Source organism: Dendrobium catenatum, unplaced genomic scaffold (assembly GCF_001605985.2).
Source record: "Dendrobium catenatum unplaced genomic scaffold, ASM160598v2 fragScaff_scaffold_249, whole genome shotgun sequence".
Lineage (NCBI taxonomy): Eukaryota > Viridiplantae > Streptophyta > Magnoliopsida > Asparagales > Orchidaceae > Dendrobium > Dendrobium catenatum.
Window position 1 is genome coordinate 4,056,874 of NW_021318711.1, and position 17,100 is coordinate 4,073,973.

Here is a 17,100-nt window from a genome sequence, read left to right on the forward strand (position 1 = left end):
CACTGCCGGCTTGAGACAGGGATGCCCACTGTCCCCTCTTTTATTTATCGTTATCATGGATGCTTTTTCTTGCTCTTTGGATGCTGGGCTTTTTTTGGGTATTCCTTGTGCTTCTAGTTCTCTCAATTATCTCTTGTATTGCGTTTTATACAAAAAGACCATGGGTGGATGAAAAGTTTCAGATTGAAATGTGACTTCACTAAGGGAAAGACGATTTATGACTTTTACCCCAACATGGCATTCAATGCAAGCATCCTATAAAGGCAATAGTCTCAATCCTTCCCAGTCAAACGCGGCGTGTTCGAATGATGATCGCTTTTACGCGAGAAAGGGGCGGATGATGTGCTGATGTTTGGGGTTGCCTCTATTTCCAATGCCTAGGAGTTATCCAAGTTCTTAAAGAATTTTTCTATTGGGTCGGGCCCCCACATTAACAATGCCAAGTGTTCCATTTTGTTCTCTAAGAACACTCACACTGTTAATGATATCATCAATATTCCAGGCTTTACCCCCACTAAGCATTCTTTCAAACACATGGGTTTGCCCATTTCTACCAAAAGGCTTAATTTTACTCACTTCCAACCACTATTGAGTAGAATTTCTACTCTACTTGCTGGTTGGAAAGTCAAATTTCTTTCTTTTGCATGTCGTATCCAATGCTAGCGGTTCACTATTGCTAATACTTTAGCCTATTGGATAAGGGGAGCAATTATACAAAAATCATGTTCTAGATTCATTGATAGATTATGTTCGAGATTCCTTTATCATGGCTCTATTGAGAGTAAAAAGCTACATCTGGTAGCTTGGCACAATACCTATTTACCTACTTGCTTTGGTGGTCTTGGGATCCCGGACATCTGTCTGCCTTTGTTCAGAGAATGTTTAAAACCAAAACATTGGTATTTGGCTGGTTTAAGTTCAAATTCACTTCCCGTTGGAAGACTTTCTCATCTAAGACTACTAAATTCTTGAAGTTTATTCACTGTGTTGTTGTCAAGATCAAGGATATTATTATTCTTAACATGACTACTGTGGGTTGTATTTCATATATGTTTTTTGACCCTTTGGTGGGTGGGAAGATGCTAGCTGAGTTTTTTTCTCCTATCCCTGGGCTACCTGAGAGTGTTCAGGATTATGTGATTGAGGGATCCTGGTGCTTGCTGGATTGCTTCCCCTTATGGACTAGGCAACTTATTTTAGCTATCCCTATTTTGGGCTCTTATTTTGCTCCTCTAGCTTGGATGGACAATGATAAACCTTATTTTAAGTCTTTTAGACTCCACTTTTTTGCTGGTTTACAAAAACTGGACTGGTTTAGATTCATTTGGCATTTGGCATAAGCGAGCTGCTCTTAGATATTCTTCGTATGTCTGGCTTTTGGTTCAGAATGGGTTAAAGATGGTTGATGTTTTAGCCAAGAGAAACATATTCATACACTCTACTTGTCCTATTTGCTAGCGAGAAGAGGAAAACATTACTCAAATGTTCTTTTTCTTATGATTTCTCTTTTGCGGTTATATCCCACCTCCTACCAGTTTTGAACAGTTTATTGCTAAGGTCCTCTTTGATGCTGCTATTTAAATTTTTGGAGGATATTGCCATATACAACATGGCTGAAAAACTTTTGTTATTTTGTGATAAGTTGTGCAATCTATTTCATATGGAGGGAACGAAATGATACAAGGTTTGCGGGATTACATGTCTCTCATCGATAATTGTGTAAGAAATTGGCTACGACCATTTCTTACAAATTTTTAAGTGGAAGTTAGCTGATTTGCTCTATGACACATTTCCTTCATGCTTTAACTAAGGTGGTGGATTGCTGGTTGGTTTTTGGGACGATGATAATTGGAACCTGCATGGTATTTTGCATCCCCTTGAACGACCATTTGCATCAGCTTTGATGGTTCACATTTTGGCCTGTCATGTATCTCTACACCCTGACTCTGCTCGGGTTCTGGTCTTTTGGCAACCATGGAGAATTCCTTTTCGGTTCATTGAGGCTAGATGCGGACAAATGAGCTTTTTGGCTCTCAAGTTTTTGTTTGTCCTCTGCGGGTTCCATATAACTTGAGTCCTGTGTGTTTTTGCTCTTTTTGTTCATTTTTGGGTTTCTAATATTACATTCTTTCTTTGTTTTCAGGTTTTTAGATGGTTTTGTAGGTTGTTTTTTGTAAGCCTTTGAGTTTTTGTTATATCAATATACGAGCTTTGCCCCAAAAAAAAAAAAAAAAAAAAACTCACGATCTCAACTTTCCCATTTGTAGTTGATTCGTACAGATGTCCCTTGCTGTCTGATATATTTCAATGTATTTAAACTCTATTATAACGAATATAAGAAATATTCTAAAACATTTAAGTCACATCAAACAAAATAATACATATGTTTTAAAAATATATTCATTCTATTTATTCTATATTATAAATATTCAATCAAACAACCTCTAAATCAACACATACGGAAGAGAAGGAAAAAAAATTTGAAAAAAGGAGAAATTACATACATCAATTATGTAATTCTATTATTTTTTAAAATTAAAATAAGGATTTTTTATTATGTTATTTTTAAAGCTTCTTTCTCAAATTTAGTTTCAAAATTACTTTTTCAAAAATAATATTTTAGTTTTCTGGTTTTGGGTTGCTTTTTGCTGTTGGTGGTCGGTTTGGTTGCTTGTTGTTTTATTCTTTTTCGTTTGTTCATTTGGGTTTTGTTTTCCTGCTGTTGTTCTGAATGTTCTTTAGTTGATGGTTTTTTGATATTGATGGGTTTGGGGTTTGCCTTCTTGGTGGTCTCGGTTGTTGTTGTTCTGCTGCTTGATGGTGGGTATGGTGTTCTCTATCTATTTATTTTGTTGCATTGGATGGGAGTGTTTTCCTTCCCATTGTTTTGTAGCTTTGTTCGGTAGCTGCTTGTTGTAAATGAATCTCTTGATTTGGAGGTGCTTTCTCTTGCTTGGTTTACTGGTTGATCTCTTGTATTGCTGCCAGTGGTCTGGGTAATTTTTTGCTTGATGGTCTTGTTTATTAGTTTTCTGCAGTTGCTTGGTGGCTTAGGTGTTATCTGGCCGAATGTTTTTGTAGATATGTTAGTATGGTGGAGCATTCTCTTAGCTAGATCTACAGTTCTTCTTATTGTAGGTTGATCTATTGTGTTGCTGTCACTTGTCTGGGTGATATCATGCTTGATGGTCTTAGTTGTTGGTTTTCTGCAGCTGTTTGGTGGCTAAGGATTTCTCTTGTTGGTTGTTTATTGCCTCTTTTGGGAGTTGGTTTCCATCTCTTTGTTTTGGTGCTTGGTTTGGAAGTTGCTTGTGGAGCTTTCTCTTAGCATGTTCTCTTGTTATGCTTGCTTTAAGTGGATCTATTGAGATGGTGGTGATTTCTATTAGCTTATTGTTGATAGGAATTTTTGGTGTAATGTATAGCTTGCTCATTTTGTTCCTTTTCTCCTTTATTTTGGAGTTTTTTAGTTTGTTTAGTTTTGTAAGTTTTTATTTGTTTTTCTTATAAACTATTGTTATTCTCTTGTAACCTTTCATTTTTGGAATGAGTTTGGGCATGATTGTCTCTAATTTCTAAAAAAACAAATTTTTGTATAGATGAAATAAAAAAAATGATGAAATGATCACCTTCCTAACACATTATTTTTATTAACTACTTTTCTTATCATTAAAGAATCTTAAAATTTCTTCCAATTAAAAACTAATTTTTTATTACATCTATTTTTAATTTTTATTTAAATATTAAAATTTATGATAAAATTTCAATTCATATTTTTTATTTTTATTAAACTTTTAATAATTTTATTATAACACTCATAATAAGTACATGAATTCTATAGTTAAAAAAATAATATATATTAGAATTTTATAAATAATTAAATATTATGTTAAGTATAGTTTTTTCAATATTTTTAAATTAATTAAAATTAAATTCATAAACACATCAAATTAACAAATTTTCAACCTAAAATCTTTTAATAAATACTAAAAAAATTCAACAAACATATCAAGATGCATTATGACAAATATTTTGAAAATCGGACTGGACTGGCGGTTCAACCATGAACCGGTCTAGTGACCGGTCCGATCTAGCCTACAGAAGCGGCTTTGCATTGAACTGGCTCGAACCAGATTGAACAAACGGTTAAACCGGTGAAGTACAGAACCGATCCGATTTGGAAAGAACTTGCCGGTTATATAAAAAATTTTAATTTTGTTTAAATTAAATGTTAAATAATATATTTTAGTTCATTCAATTCATTTAAATTTTTTGAATGTTTGTATTAAATATAATGATTAAATACACCTTAATATATGCATATTATCTCAAGTATCACACATAATGTATTTAGAAAAAAGTGTGTACTTCACATCATTTAAATAGTTAAAGGCAACTACCTCAAATTCATCCTATGATGTGAAACTAAAAAAGTTGCATAAATAAAGATTATATAATTCACAAAATTTCTCCGGTTGAAAAAACAAGCTAGGCATGCTCGTTTTACTCTCACAAGACACCCGACTCCTCGTCGGCACCTTGGTCCGCTTCTAAAACCCTAGCAGAAGCGCGGTGATTCGAGCAAAGCTGATGACTATAGACGACGACAACTCTATTTACGTTGGCGGCCTCCCCTACGACGCTAGTGAGGCCGACCTCCGCCGTGCCTTCTCCCTGTACGGTTCGGTGGTCGCCGTGAAGGTCAATCGTCAAATCCCTTTTTATCTTCTTTCTGAAAAGCTTAATTAATCTTTCATTCTCCTTTAATTATTAATTCTAATCAACAAGGAGAAATCGACTCGTTGAGCAGAATCTTTTGGGCTTGTGTGACGGATGCCCCTCGAATCTAGCTGGGACCATTACGTTAAGCTGTGTCTTCTTCGGGAACTAGGAAATAGATAGTATGCAGAACGGTAGTTACGAAGGCGCTGTTTGCACTATCTGAGAGGAATAACTTGAGAATTTAGGATTTGTAGAGCAGAATTCCATAATTTATTCCTAGTTTTTAATATTTTAGAAGGATTCTGAATTATTCTAGTGGTGGCCATTGGTTAGTTTTGGATGAAAATGACGACGCTTGTGGTTGTTAAAAGGGGGGATTTACATGCATACCACTTTATTTCATGCTATTTACTTATCTAACACTCAAAACATTAATATTACATGTCTATCTCTCATATAACAAATTTGGGTGCATGGAATGAAATATTAAAGTTTATAGGATTGTATGAATGGTAGAAATGAATTATAGGAGTGGTATATTTGATATTAAAATTGTATATGAGCGGTAGATATGTAATATTAATGTTTTGGGTGTTGGATATGTAAATAACATGAAATGAAGTGGTTTATATGTAAAACTCTGTAAAAGATATGCTGCTGTCTGTTCACCTTTCTTAAATGGGGCCCTAACGTAAATAAAACACCCGAATTGTTTGCACATGCTTAGTTTATAGTATCATTGGAATGTGGAAGACAAGTAATATAGTTATTTTAATTAATACTGTTGGATTCTAAATATTTTGGCTGACACCATATTCTTACTAATAAAGTAATAATGTAGAGAACAAGAGAGAGATTTTAGAGAGAAAACCTTTACGAATTTGAATAAATTATCCGAAAAAATGAAAGATGATGTGTCAAAATGAATGTCTCAGGCTCATCTTACCCTCTATTATAGATTTTGGCCAAAGTACATCCATGAAAAGCCACATTTGATTAATATAAATAAAATTGCATAGTAAGGCTTAATAAGTATTTGCTGTAAAATGTTAAACCTCGCTAGCTTGTAGTTTGCTAATTACATGAATAGCTCATGGTCAAGTCTTGATAAATTATGAGATATTTGAAAATAATTCTTCTTTGATGAGGTCTCTGGTCACTTCATTTTGAGCTTGCAAGTACTTTGAGGATTGGTTGACTTACATACAAATTGATGTATTGAGTTCAAATATTCTCGGGGATTAATATAGGTTTAACTAAGTTTAGATTATGAATATTATAACTGGTATTTAATAGACCTGTTTTATGACTTGAACTAGTGAGTATATTAATTAGATCATCATATTTTCTTGTGACATCATCTTTGTGGCATTTTGGTTCAACTACTTATTGACTTGATTGACTTTGGTTCGAGATAGTTGCAATATTTGATAAACATAGATTAGGCAATATTTTATATACATTAGTTCCTTTAGTTTGAAGAAATCCAAAAAAGAGCAAGAGACAAAAAATTACAAATTCATTTACACATCTGTCTCACAAGTCTATAAATTTATCCATGGAAGCTTATTTGAAGATTTTTTTTTTTCTGTAATTTGTCTTCCTCATTAACTCCACCTTGCAATTTTCTGCCTCCTTTGGTTGAGACGAAGGGCTTGGAAACCTCAATCTCTGTGATTGCTTAAATAGAGAACTTGTTTCTTATTTTAAAGACGTGTCAGAAGGAGGCTCTCGAAAAGTAGCATATGTAGAATTACTGTTAGATTCCAAACCACCTCTAAAGAAAGTAAAGATTGAACCTTTGGAGGTGAGTAAGGAGGTTGCCAAGCTTGATGCATTAATTGATCTCTTAGCTTCATCAAGTCTTCTTGCACTGACAGAGCAACTTCTAATATTGTTGCTGAAGTTGTTGAGAAGGATCCATCTGTTGCTATAGATGAAGGTACAACTCAAGAAGAGGTTTGTACTGAAGTGAAGTCTGTTCCCAGAGTGTGGATTAGCACTTTCTTGCTGAATTCATCATGGGTGCACTAAATACAATGTCTTGTAAGTTGTAAATGAGCATCTGAAGTGACATTAATGAGAAGTTTGCTCTTCTAGAATCCTCTATTGATCGGCCAAGTTCCAAGAGTCCTTCAACTCTTGATACTTCTACAAAAGTTTCTTCTATTATTTTTGGAGTTGCTGCAATAGAATGAAGCTTGAACAGCCCAAAAGAAGCGGGCATTGTAACTTTTGCACCTGATATCTTAGAAATTGATAAAATGACTTACAATGATAACTTGGCAGCCCAATCTTCTAAAGGCATTGATAACGGTGAGAAGTCTTCTCACGTTTCTTTGGAAGTTTCAAGCCAAGCAATTTAACTTTGATTACACTTGATGGACTTGAAATTTCTTTTTTGGTTAGGACAATTGAAGTTTTGATGATCAAGGTTCTTCTTTGAAGTCTTTTATTAATACCAACTAGCCTCATGCAGACTTTTAGATATTTTTGATAAACTTACTACACATAGAGTTCTTGTTATGCTGAAAGAAGTTGGCTTAATCTTTTAGAAGAAAAGCTCAAACACTGACGGTCGCCCAACTATAATCTATGATGAAGTCAGGAATGGCTTGCACTAAAAACATCAAGGAGTGAAGATTGAGGTCATGTATACTCACAAGTTTTGGTGTTGTCTGGATACAATCAAATTTTTTTGATGGTGTGAGTTCATTATTCGGTAGTTGATTTATCATTGGTCGACTCCAATGAGATATAGCTTTTGATTTGGTCTTTCATTTCTAGTTTGGTGCTGCTGTGTTGGGTGAAGATGTTAGGCGGGGCCCAAACTTTGCCAAGTTGTCCTTAAAATCATTTGTTATTTTCTGAGAAAAATTAAGGTAGGTTGAATGTAACTTCTTATTTTCTTTTATGTCTTTTATTTCCTTATATTAGTTTGTGTTGAGTTATTTTTTATTTCAACAGTTTTTTTTTTATGCTTTGACAAAATGTATTTAAGATTTTTAGTAGATCTTACTTTATTATTGTTCATAATATTTTTATTATGAAGTCAGCCTTGTTGTTGTTGTTGCTTTTTATATGAAGTCGACCTTTTGTTTAAGTCAACCTTGATTTTTATTGTGCTTTTTACAGCAAAGTAGGCCTTTTGCTGAAGTTAGCCTTGATATTGACTTTGCTTTTTGGAATGAAATTGGCATTCATTTGAAGTCGGCTTTGATGAGTTTATGAGTCACTTGCTTGAGTATCAATTGAATTTCTTGTAATTATTAGAGTTTTTCTTTTAAAAAAAATGATGAACTCAATTTTATATTTTTTGATTTGACATACGAAATGATGAAATAACTTGTGGATATGATCACTTCTCAGGGTCTTGAATTTTTAATGGGGCAAGGGATTTTAGGAATGCAACATTTGACTTTCATTTGGATCTGGCTTGGCTCAAGAGGAGTTGACCTCAATCCATCATGATCTCAATCCAATTATAGTTTCTAAATCCATTCAAGGAACTGTTAATCTAGTTCGTTATTTAAAAAATTTATATTGCCTCAAATCGTACTTGACCTTTTTATCCTCTGTTTATCTTTAAATGATAAGTTGTTATCTTAGATGGGCTTCTCCTTGTACCAGAACTTTTGTCTTCACGTGGGTAACCATCTCTAGATTCCTCGCTAGAATGGAGATATCTTGTTCTCAATGTAGATCTTATTGCTTAGGTGGGTGGGGGGTTAATTTATAGGGCTTAATTTTTTTATCGATAAAATAATAATGATTTTCGAAACGTTCAGATCATTTATATTAAAAGAATTTGTAGAAGTTAAATATTGAAATGATAACTATTAAATCCTAGCCGTCCTGTGGCCCTTGATCCCATGACCAACATGGAGATCTGTGGGAGACTTACCTTTCTAAATCCTAGCTGTCGCTTGGGCCCTTGATCCCATGGCTAGTATGGGGATCCGTGGGAGGCTCACCTGGATCACGGCAATCTCCTTCCATATTTGGGTGGCTGATTTATAAAGGATTTTATTAGGAAAATTATGTATTATTCCATAATTATTTGTTTCCTTAATAAGATATTTTTGTATAGATCTATAAATAGGGATAACTTTGTGCAATGAAATTAACTATTCCCTCTTCAATTCTCTGAATTTAATATGGTATCAGAGCCTTCATTGCTGTAGTTGGAATTCAAAGTTTTTTTTCATTACTGTTGTGCCTTCATTGCCGGCTTTCCCCTGTTGTTACTATCATATCTATAACCAATGTAGCCTTCATTGCTGCTCTGCTTTATAGAACTATCATTGCTACCCTTGCCGCCGCAATGCCTGAAGCAAATTCCTCCTAAAGCTTTGACCAAATGGATGACTCTATCTTGCGTCAAGGAAGAGGTGACCTCCAAAATATGCAACATTCCCATCGCTTAAATGGGAAGAATTATTTAAAGCGGTATCAATTTGTGAAGACCTACTAGAAAAGGAAAGGAGAGATAAATTACATCCTTGGGGTAGGACCAAAAGAAGGAGATCCAATTTTTGGTTATGGGATGAAGTGGACTCCATGATTGTCATTATTGTTGAATTCCATGACTATAGACATTAGTGATATTTTTATGTTCCTATATATTGCCTAGGACATATGGGATGCCATTAGACAAAAATTCTCAAAAGCTCGGGATGCTGGTCAAGTCTTCGAAATTAAGGTCAAGGTGAGAAGCACAAAACAATGAAGCAAGTCTGTGATTGAATATGTCATTCTCTTTCAAAGCTTGTGGCAAGAACTTGATCACTACAACTATATAGAGACCAATTGTCCAGAAGATGCTGTTATCCTGAAAATCTTTGTTGAGAATGATAGTGTATGGCTTTCTTGTAGATTAAATGTGGAGTTTGGCCAGGTTAGAGTTTAGATCCTTGACAAAGATGAGACACGTTCACTAAATGAGACAATTTCTCTCACTCATGCTGAGAAAAGCTGATGAGGGATAATGCTAGAACCAAAGGCTGTTGAAGGTTCAACAATGGTGATAAGAGGCGCTATGAAAGGAAAGAGGTAATGATTTCTCCAATTCTAAAGACAAAGACTATCTTTGGTGCAATTATTGCAAGAAATCAAACACATAAAGGAGTACCATTAGTAGTTATATGGAAAGCCCCCCAAGTAAGAAGTTTAATCAAAGAAATGGACAAAAGGGGACATCATAAGTGCGACTACAACAAATTTGTCTAACCTAGAAATGAAGTTCAATATCATATAACTCAACAAAGTAGATATTGATAAGTTAAAACAACTCCTGATATCTCTTAAAAAATCACCTGCATCTTCTTTTCTTGTACTTTTAAGTAAGTTTCTTATATCACTCGGATTAGGTGTATTTAAAAATCATTTGAAATATTTATGGATCATTGACTTAGGAGCCACATATCACATGAAATACTCCATTACCTACTTTATTAATTATACTCCTTGCTCGAGTGATAAGAAAATCATAACTGTTGATGGTTCTTTTATCATACAAGCAGGCTAAGGAGACATACCCTTACCTCCCTCTCTCACTCTAAGAAATGTAGTTCACGTACCTCAATTATTCACAAACCTAATCTCTATAAAAAAACTTACCATTGATTCTAATTGCCAAGTTCTATTTAACCCTACTTGTTTATTTAGGCCCACAAATCATGGAAGAAGACTGGACTTGTTAAGGAGAAATATGGACTATACTTCCTGGAAAAGCTGAAAAAATCCATTATTATCAATAATGGCCATTTAATGTCATCTATATTTAATAAAAAATCTATTATTTGGCTTTATCATTTTTTTAGGATATCCATCTTGTAATGTATCAAAAACTTTTTTATGATTTAGAAAATGAATTCTTTCATTGTGAAATCTGTGAGTTAGCAAAAGAATAAATGAGTTTCTTTTCTAAACAAAAATGAGAGATATCATACTCCCTTCTACCTTATTCATAGTGATATATGGGTACCCTAAAAAATTCCTAACATTTTAGCAGCTCTATAGTTTGTATTCATGGATCTCTCTCATCAAAAATAAATTTGATGTTAGCCATGATCTAGACCAATTTAGTGTAAAAATAAGGAAATTTTGTTCGAACAATGCCACCCTATCCTCTTACTTTCAAAACGAAGGTATTATTTACGAGTCTTCTTGCATTCATATCTCACAACAAAACGGAGTTGTAGAAAGAAAAAAAATGCAACTTCTTATCTCTACACGTGCACTTCTATTCCACCATAATATACTCAAGTTCTACTGAGGGAAGCCCTTATGATTGCCACTTATCTCATAAATTGACCATCTTAGAAAATCTCGGGACTAAAAACCCCAATAGATATCCTCTCATCTTTTTGCCTTGAATTCGAACCTATTAAAACCTCACACTCAGAATATTTGGGTGCATTGCCTATGTTTATATTCACAGCCAAAATAGAGAAAAAATAGATAGAAGAGCACTCATATGTATCTTTGTTGTATATTCATCCACCTAGAGATGTTATAAGTGTTATCACCTATCCACCAAGAAAACTCTGGTATCTGTTGATGCCACTTTTGATGAACAAAAATCCTATTTAATCAAACCTCATCTTTAGGGGTAGATTGAAATTGAGGTAGATGAGGAAAGTGAGCTTGCCACCTTGACTTTTTAGCTCTACCTCAAACCGATCCACCTTATCCTAAAACCAAAGCTAAGGAAACTAAGGACAATGTTATTATGGATAACATGAGGTTTGAAAAAGTATATTCTAGGTGTACAAATCCAAACTTTACTTTAGTGCATAATCAAGAATAAGAAACCATCTCCTAAAATTGAGGTAAACACAAGTTCATCAAAATAATCTCAAGTATACCACATAAAAATTTTATTGTCACACTAAATAATATTGATATTCTTAAAAATATTTATGAGGCCTTATCTGATGATAATTGGAAGAGTGCCATGAAAGATGAAATGCAGGCCTTAGAAAAGAACAATACATGGGAGATTACCGACCTACCAGTTGGAAAAATACTAATTAGCTGCAAATGGGTATTCTATGTGAAATACAAAATTGATGGTACACTGGAAAGGTACAAGGCAATATTGGTAGCAAAAGGGTACACTCAAACTACGACATTGACTGCCCAGAAACTTTTGCACTTATGGCCAAAATGAACACTGTTAGGATCCTGTTCTCCATAGCAGCTAATTATAACTAGCATTTGGAATAGTTGGTGTTAAAAATGCATTCCTATACGGAGAGGTGTAAGAAAAAATATTTATGGAGATTTCACCATGATTCAAAGAGAATTCTGAGGGTGACAAAGTATGTAGGTTAAAGAAGGTTCTACATGAGCTAAAACAATAGGTTAAAGGTCTACATGAGCTAAAACAATCACCTAGAGGCTGATTTGGAAGATTCTCAAAGGTCATGCTACTCAATAGATATCAAAAGAGCCAAAGGGACTACAAACTATTCTTCAAGCACTTAGACTCAGGGGGAGTCACAGTTTTATTAGTTTATGTGGATGATATCATTTTGATTGTGAATGGTGAAAAGGAGAAAGTGATTATATGGAAATGTTTTGCCAAGAAATTTGAGATCAAAGAACTTAGTAGATTAAAATATTTTCTAAATTTGAAGTGACCCAATCTAGCAGAGGAATCTTTATTTCACAACAAAAATTCATTACTTGTCTTCTTAAAGAAATGGTTAAACTAGCTTGTAAACCGACATCAATACCAGTAGAACTAAATCTCAAATTGGACTTGGAGGAAACCTAGTTACTTGGAGGAGCAAGGAATAGAATATGGTGGCAAGGTCTAGTGTAGAGGTAGAGTTCAGAGCTATGACCTTAGGTATATGTGAGTTACTATGGATCAAGATGATTTCTAGAAGCCCTAAGAATCAAGTGGGAAGGTCCTATAAAGCTACACTGTGACAACAAATCAACAATCATCATAGCTTATAGTCTAGTTTAGCATGATAGAATCAAGCACATAGAAGTGGACATATATTTTATAATGGAGAATTTGGATAGTGGAATTATTTGTATTTATCATGTTTCATAAAAAAGATTAGCTTATAGACATTCTTACCAAGGGACTTGATAACTCTACCTTTTTTGAACTAATTATCAAGTTGTGAATGCTAGATCTGTATTCTCCAGCTTGAGGTGGAGTTTTAAATCCCAGCCGTCTCTTGGCTCTTAATCCCATGGCCGGCATGGGGATCTGTGGGAGTCTCTCCTTATTAAATCCCAGCCATATCTTGGGCCCTTGATCTCATGGCCAACATGGGGACTCGTGGGAGGCTCACCTGGATTAGGCCAATCTCCTTCCAGATTTGTATGGCTGAAAGATTACATTAAGGAAAATTATGTATTATTTCATAATTATTTTGTTTCTTTATCTATAAATTAGGATAACTTTGTGCAATAAAATTAAGTCTTTTCTATCTCTAATTCACTAAATTTAACAAAATGAGATTCTAGCTCTCATTGATGCTGATGAAAAATGACGACGGATAATGTTAGAATGAAAGGATGTTGAAGGTTCAGTAATTGTGACAATCAAAAAGATGCTATGAAATGAAAGAAATAAGGATTCTTCAAAACCTAAAGACAAAGACTCTTTTTGATGCAGCCATTGCAAAAAAATAATACACATAAATGAGACCTGTTGGAAGTTATATGGAATACCCCCAAGTAAGGAGTGAAATCAAAGAAGTGGACAAAAAAGGGACATCACAAGCTAACACTACAAGTCTACAACAAGTCAGTTCAACCCAGAAATGCATTCTAGCTTTAGTGAGCTCAACAAAGAAGATATTGATAGGCTAAAACAATTCTTTGTAACCCATTAAAAACCACCTACATCTTCTTCTCTTGCACTTTCAGGTAAGTTTCTTGTATTCATTGGATTAAGTGTTTCTAGAAATCATTTGAATTATTAATAGATCATTGACTCATGAGCCACAGATCATATGACACGCTCAATTACCTCGCTAGAATGGAGTTATCTTGTTCTCAACGTAAATCTTAGTGTTTTTTTTTTGGAGGGGGGGCATTTAAGTTCTAGGGATTAATTTTGTTATCAATAAGATAATAATGATTTTCAACACATTGTTCGGATCATTTATATAAAGAAATATGTAGAAGTTAAATCTTAAAATGACAACTTAACATTTGAGTAAATTGATCAATGATTAAAATTTACATGATAGGAAATGATTAAACAATTATAAATATGAGATATTATTTACTATTGCTTATCAAATTTGTCTTTTTCTTTTTAGTAGAACTTATGCTTCAAGTTAAGTATAAAAGTCGACTTTATTAAATGCAAATTGTCCGTCTACTTTCGAGTCTTAGCTCTTCTGTATGGAATAGTCTCACAACTTCTTACTTTGATCATAAGAAAAGAACAATTTGGTCCCTTAATTTAGTTTATCTTTTACTTAACTAAGCAAGTATTCATTTAGAAAATAGTTTTTTTTTCAAAATCAATGTATTGACTTTATACTTCAAAGTTAGCAACTTTAAGTATAATAACCTATTTTGATTTAAAAGCCAACTTTTTTTAATTGTTTTCCAATTTCTAACTAGGCAATTTTTTAAAATTTTCTTGGATGTCGAGTTCTTGGAAAATCTTTATAGGGATGAGTTTTTGAAGGGATAAATTATATGCGTCCTTTATGATGGTTGGGTTTGCAAAGTCCTCCTATGATGATATTTGTAAAGTTTTTTATCCAAAATTATAATGAAAGAGTTTAATTTTCTTCAATTATTTATTTATTTATTCAAATTGAAGCTCCTTACATTTATAAAAGAAAATTGAAAGGGACTTATCCCTTTTCATGGATAAAAGATCTTCTAATTGTCTTCATTCCATGCATGGTACATTTTTTTTATGAGTTTGTAGGCTCTGGTATTGACTTTCTCTTTGATGATATAAGGTCCTTTTCAATCAGATCCTAGTTTCTTGCCATTTCATCAACTTTATATAGAGTGAGATTCTAGGGTGAAATATTTTCTCATGAACATTTGAATCATAATATCTTATAACTCATTTTCTTACTTCTTTTCTAACGTAAGCTTGACTTCTGGTCTTTTGTCACGCTCATTATATCTTAAAGGATGTTAAATCTTGCATTTTTTGTGGGTGACATTAGAATCTTATGAACAAGATTTGACAAAGAAGAGAAAAAAGAAGAGAGAGAAAGAGAGCTTAGACAGGGAAGCTTTGAGATTTTGATTAGATTGTCAAAATATAAGATTAATGTGATAGAATGAATGTATTAGAGGGGGTCATGCTCATCCGCTATTCTTTTGTATATAGGATTGAGTCGAGATACCTTGCTATAGAAATGATCACGTACGAGCAATACTGGTAAAATTACATAGCAAGGCTTCATGAGTGTTTACTGTAAAATGTGTAAACCTAGCTAGCTTTTAGCTTTCTAATTACTTGAATGGCTCTTTATGAAGTCTTCATAAAGAATGATATTTTTGAGAATAATGCTTCGTTGATGAGGTCTCTACCAATTCCACTTTGAGATTGGATGCTTGGGAGACTTCGGTAGTGAATTGATTGGTCGGAGCTCAAATGAGTTCAATGGCATATATAGTGCCCAAAGGCAGAATAGATATGTCGAGCAGCCTTGATGACTTGAATAAATAAGTTTATTAGTGAGATCATCTTATTATCTTTGACTGACTTTAATGTTGTGGCAAATTGATTCAATTATGTGCTAACATGAATTGGTTTAAAAATAGTTAAAATTGGATTAAGTCGGCTTTGGTAACATTGAGTTTGTTGACATTGGTCATATAAGTACTTCACTGCAGTTAATGAATTAAACAACATCAAGAACAACATCAAGTCTTTATTCCACTACTAGAGGTTGGGTACATGAATCTTTTATCCATTGTGTTCTATTAAGAATCAAATTCTCATTTATATCCAATAAAGAAAGGTCATTTCTAATATTTCGAACTAAGTTTTTTTATGTCTACCTCTACTTTTCTTAACATAAGCCAAATCTAATAAATCTACTCTCCTAACCGGGTCATTGGAAGGCCAACGTTTTATGTGACCAAACCATCTAAGATGACTCTCTCTAACCTTATCTTCCACTGGAGCTACTCCAACCTAAAATTGAAACAATTCCTAAAAATTTGGTTGCTTTGAATGTGTCACATTCTTTAAATATCTCATTATACTAATTTATTTATTTATTTTTGCTTACATTACTGGTGATTAAAGGTGCTTTCTTAATAATAGGAAATGTAAATGCAATTGAATCTCTACATATAATGTGGTGGTGTGCTTTCTTTCAAAAGTTACATTTTGAAGTTGGCAAGGAAAAAGCCTCATCCTCAGCATTTTTTTAGTTTTTATTTATGCTGTTTTAATTTAAAAGAGCTTAAAATGTATTTGGAGTTAAGCCAATGTAGTAAGCGATGTAGTAAGCCAATTGACTGTGTTGAAGTCTCATAAATCAATGTCTAAACCTTGTTATCTTATCTCTTCACATGGATTCCGCTTCATGTATAATTTCTTCCTCTTATTGTTATCTTGGAAAGTTGCTTCAAACTAAAGCATTGGCTTTGTTTCTCCACATTTTTTACCACTATCAGGTCTGCACTTGTTTATTTCTTACTCAGAAATTTCAGTATTTTCATTTTGTCATCAATGTCAGAAATTGCCTCATCGACATTGTGTCGACTAGATGCCAATTAAGTATCTTTTTTTTTTCCGTACTATTTATCTTTATAACTAATATGTTCCTTTATATTTATGAATCCTAAAGTTTCCGATATTTCCTTGACTTTGCTATTTGGCTCCATTTTTTGTGGATGCATTTCAACATTCATGTTCTTGCAATTTATAATTTCATAAACTTTTTTATTAGTATTAATTTGGTATTCACTAATGAATTCAAATGATCTCAACTCGATTGCATTGTATTAAATTGATCATTCAGTGTGTCTTTATTCTTTTCCCTGACTCAATACCAAATATTTGAGTTTCAATGATCTATTTAGGGGTGTCAATTCGGGTCAACCCGTCGGGTTCGGGTCGAACCCGACCCGACCCGTATATAAACGGGTCAACCCGAACCGTTTTTGCAAACGGGTCGGACATTCCAACCCGAACGGGTTACGGGTTGACCCGACACGACCTGCGACCAGGTTTAGCCACACAAGATACCGCATAACCAATTTATTGTGCGCTTATGATGCTATCAACAACTTCAACAATGGTAAATGTAACTTTGATAATATTAATGGCTTTTGAGAAATCAATCTACATTAACTTAATGATCAATGATCAGGAAGAGGTTTAAAAATTAATTTGGAAAGGGTACACTAAAT

General features: G+C 33.6%; 1 protein-coding gene across 1 annotated transcript in view; it reads left to right on the top strand.

Annotated features, from left to right (window-relative positions):
- Nucleotides 1-4,473: 4,473 nt before the first annotated feature.
- Nucleotides 4,474-17,100, top strand: part of LOC110097637 (probable splicing factor, arginine/serine-rich 6) — an 80,876-nt gene continuing 68,249 nt past the window's right edge. Inside the window, exon 1 of the mRNA XM_020824141.2 lies at nucleotides 4,474-4,701. Within this exon, the coding sequence (XP_020679800.1) occupies nucleotides 4,591-4,701 (111 nt within the window). The 5' untranslated portion in view covers nucleotides 4,474-4,590. The remainder of the gene's footprint in view (nucleotides 4,702-17,100) is intronic.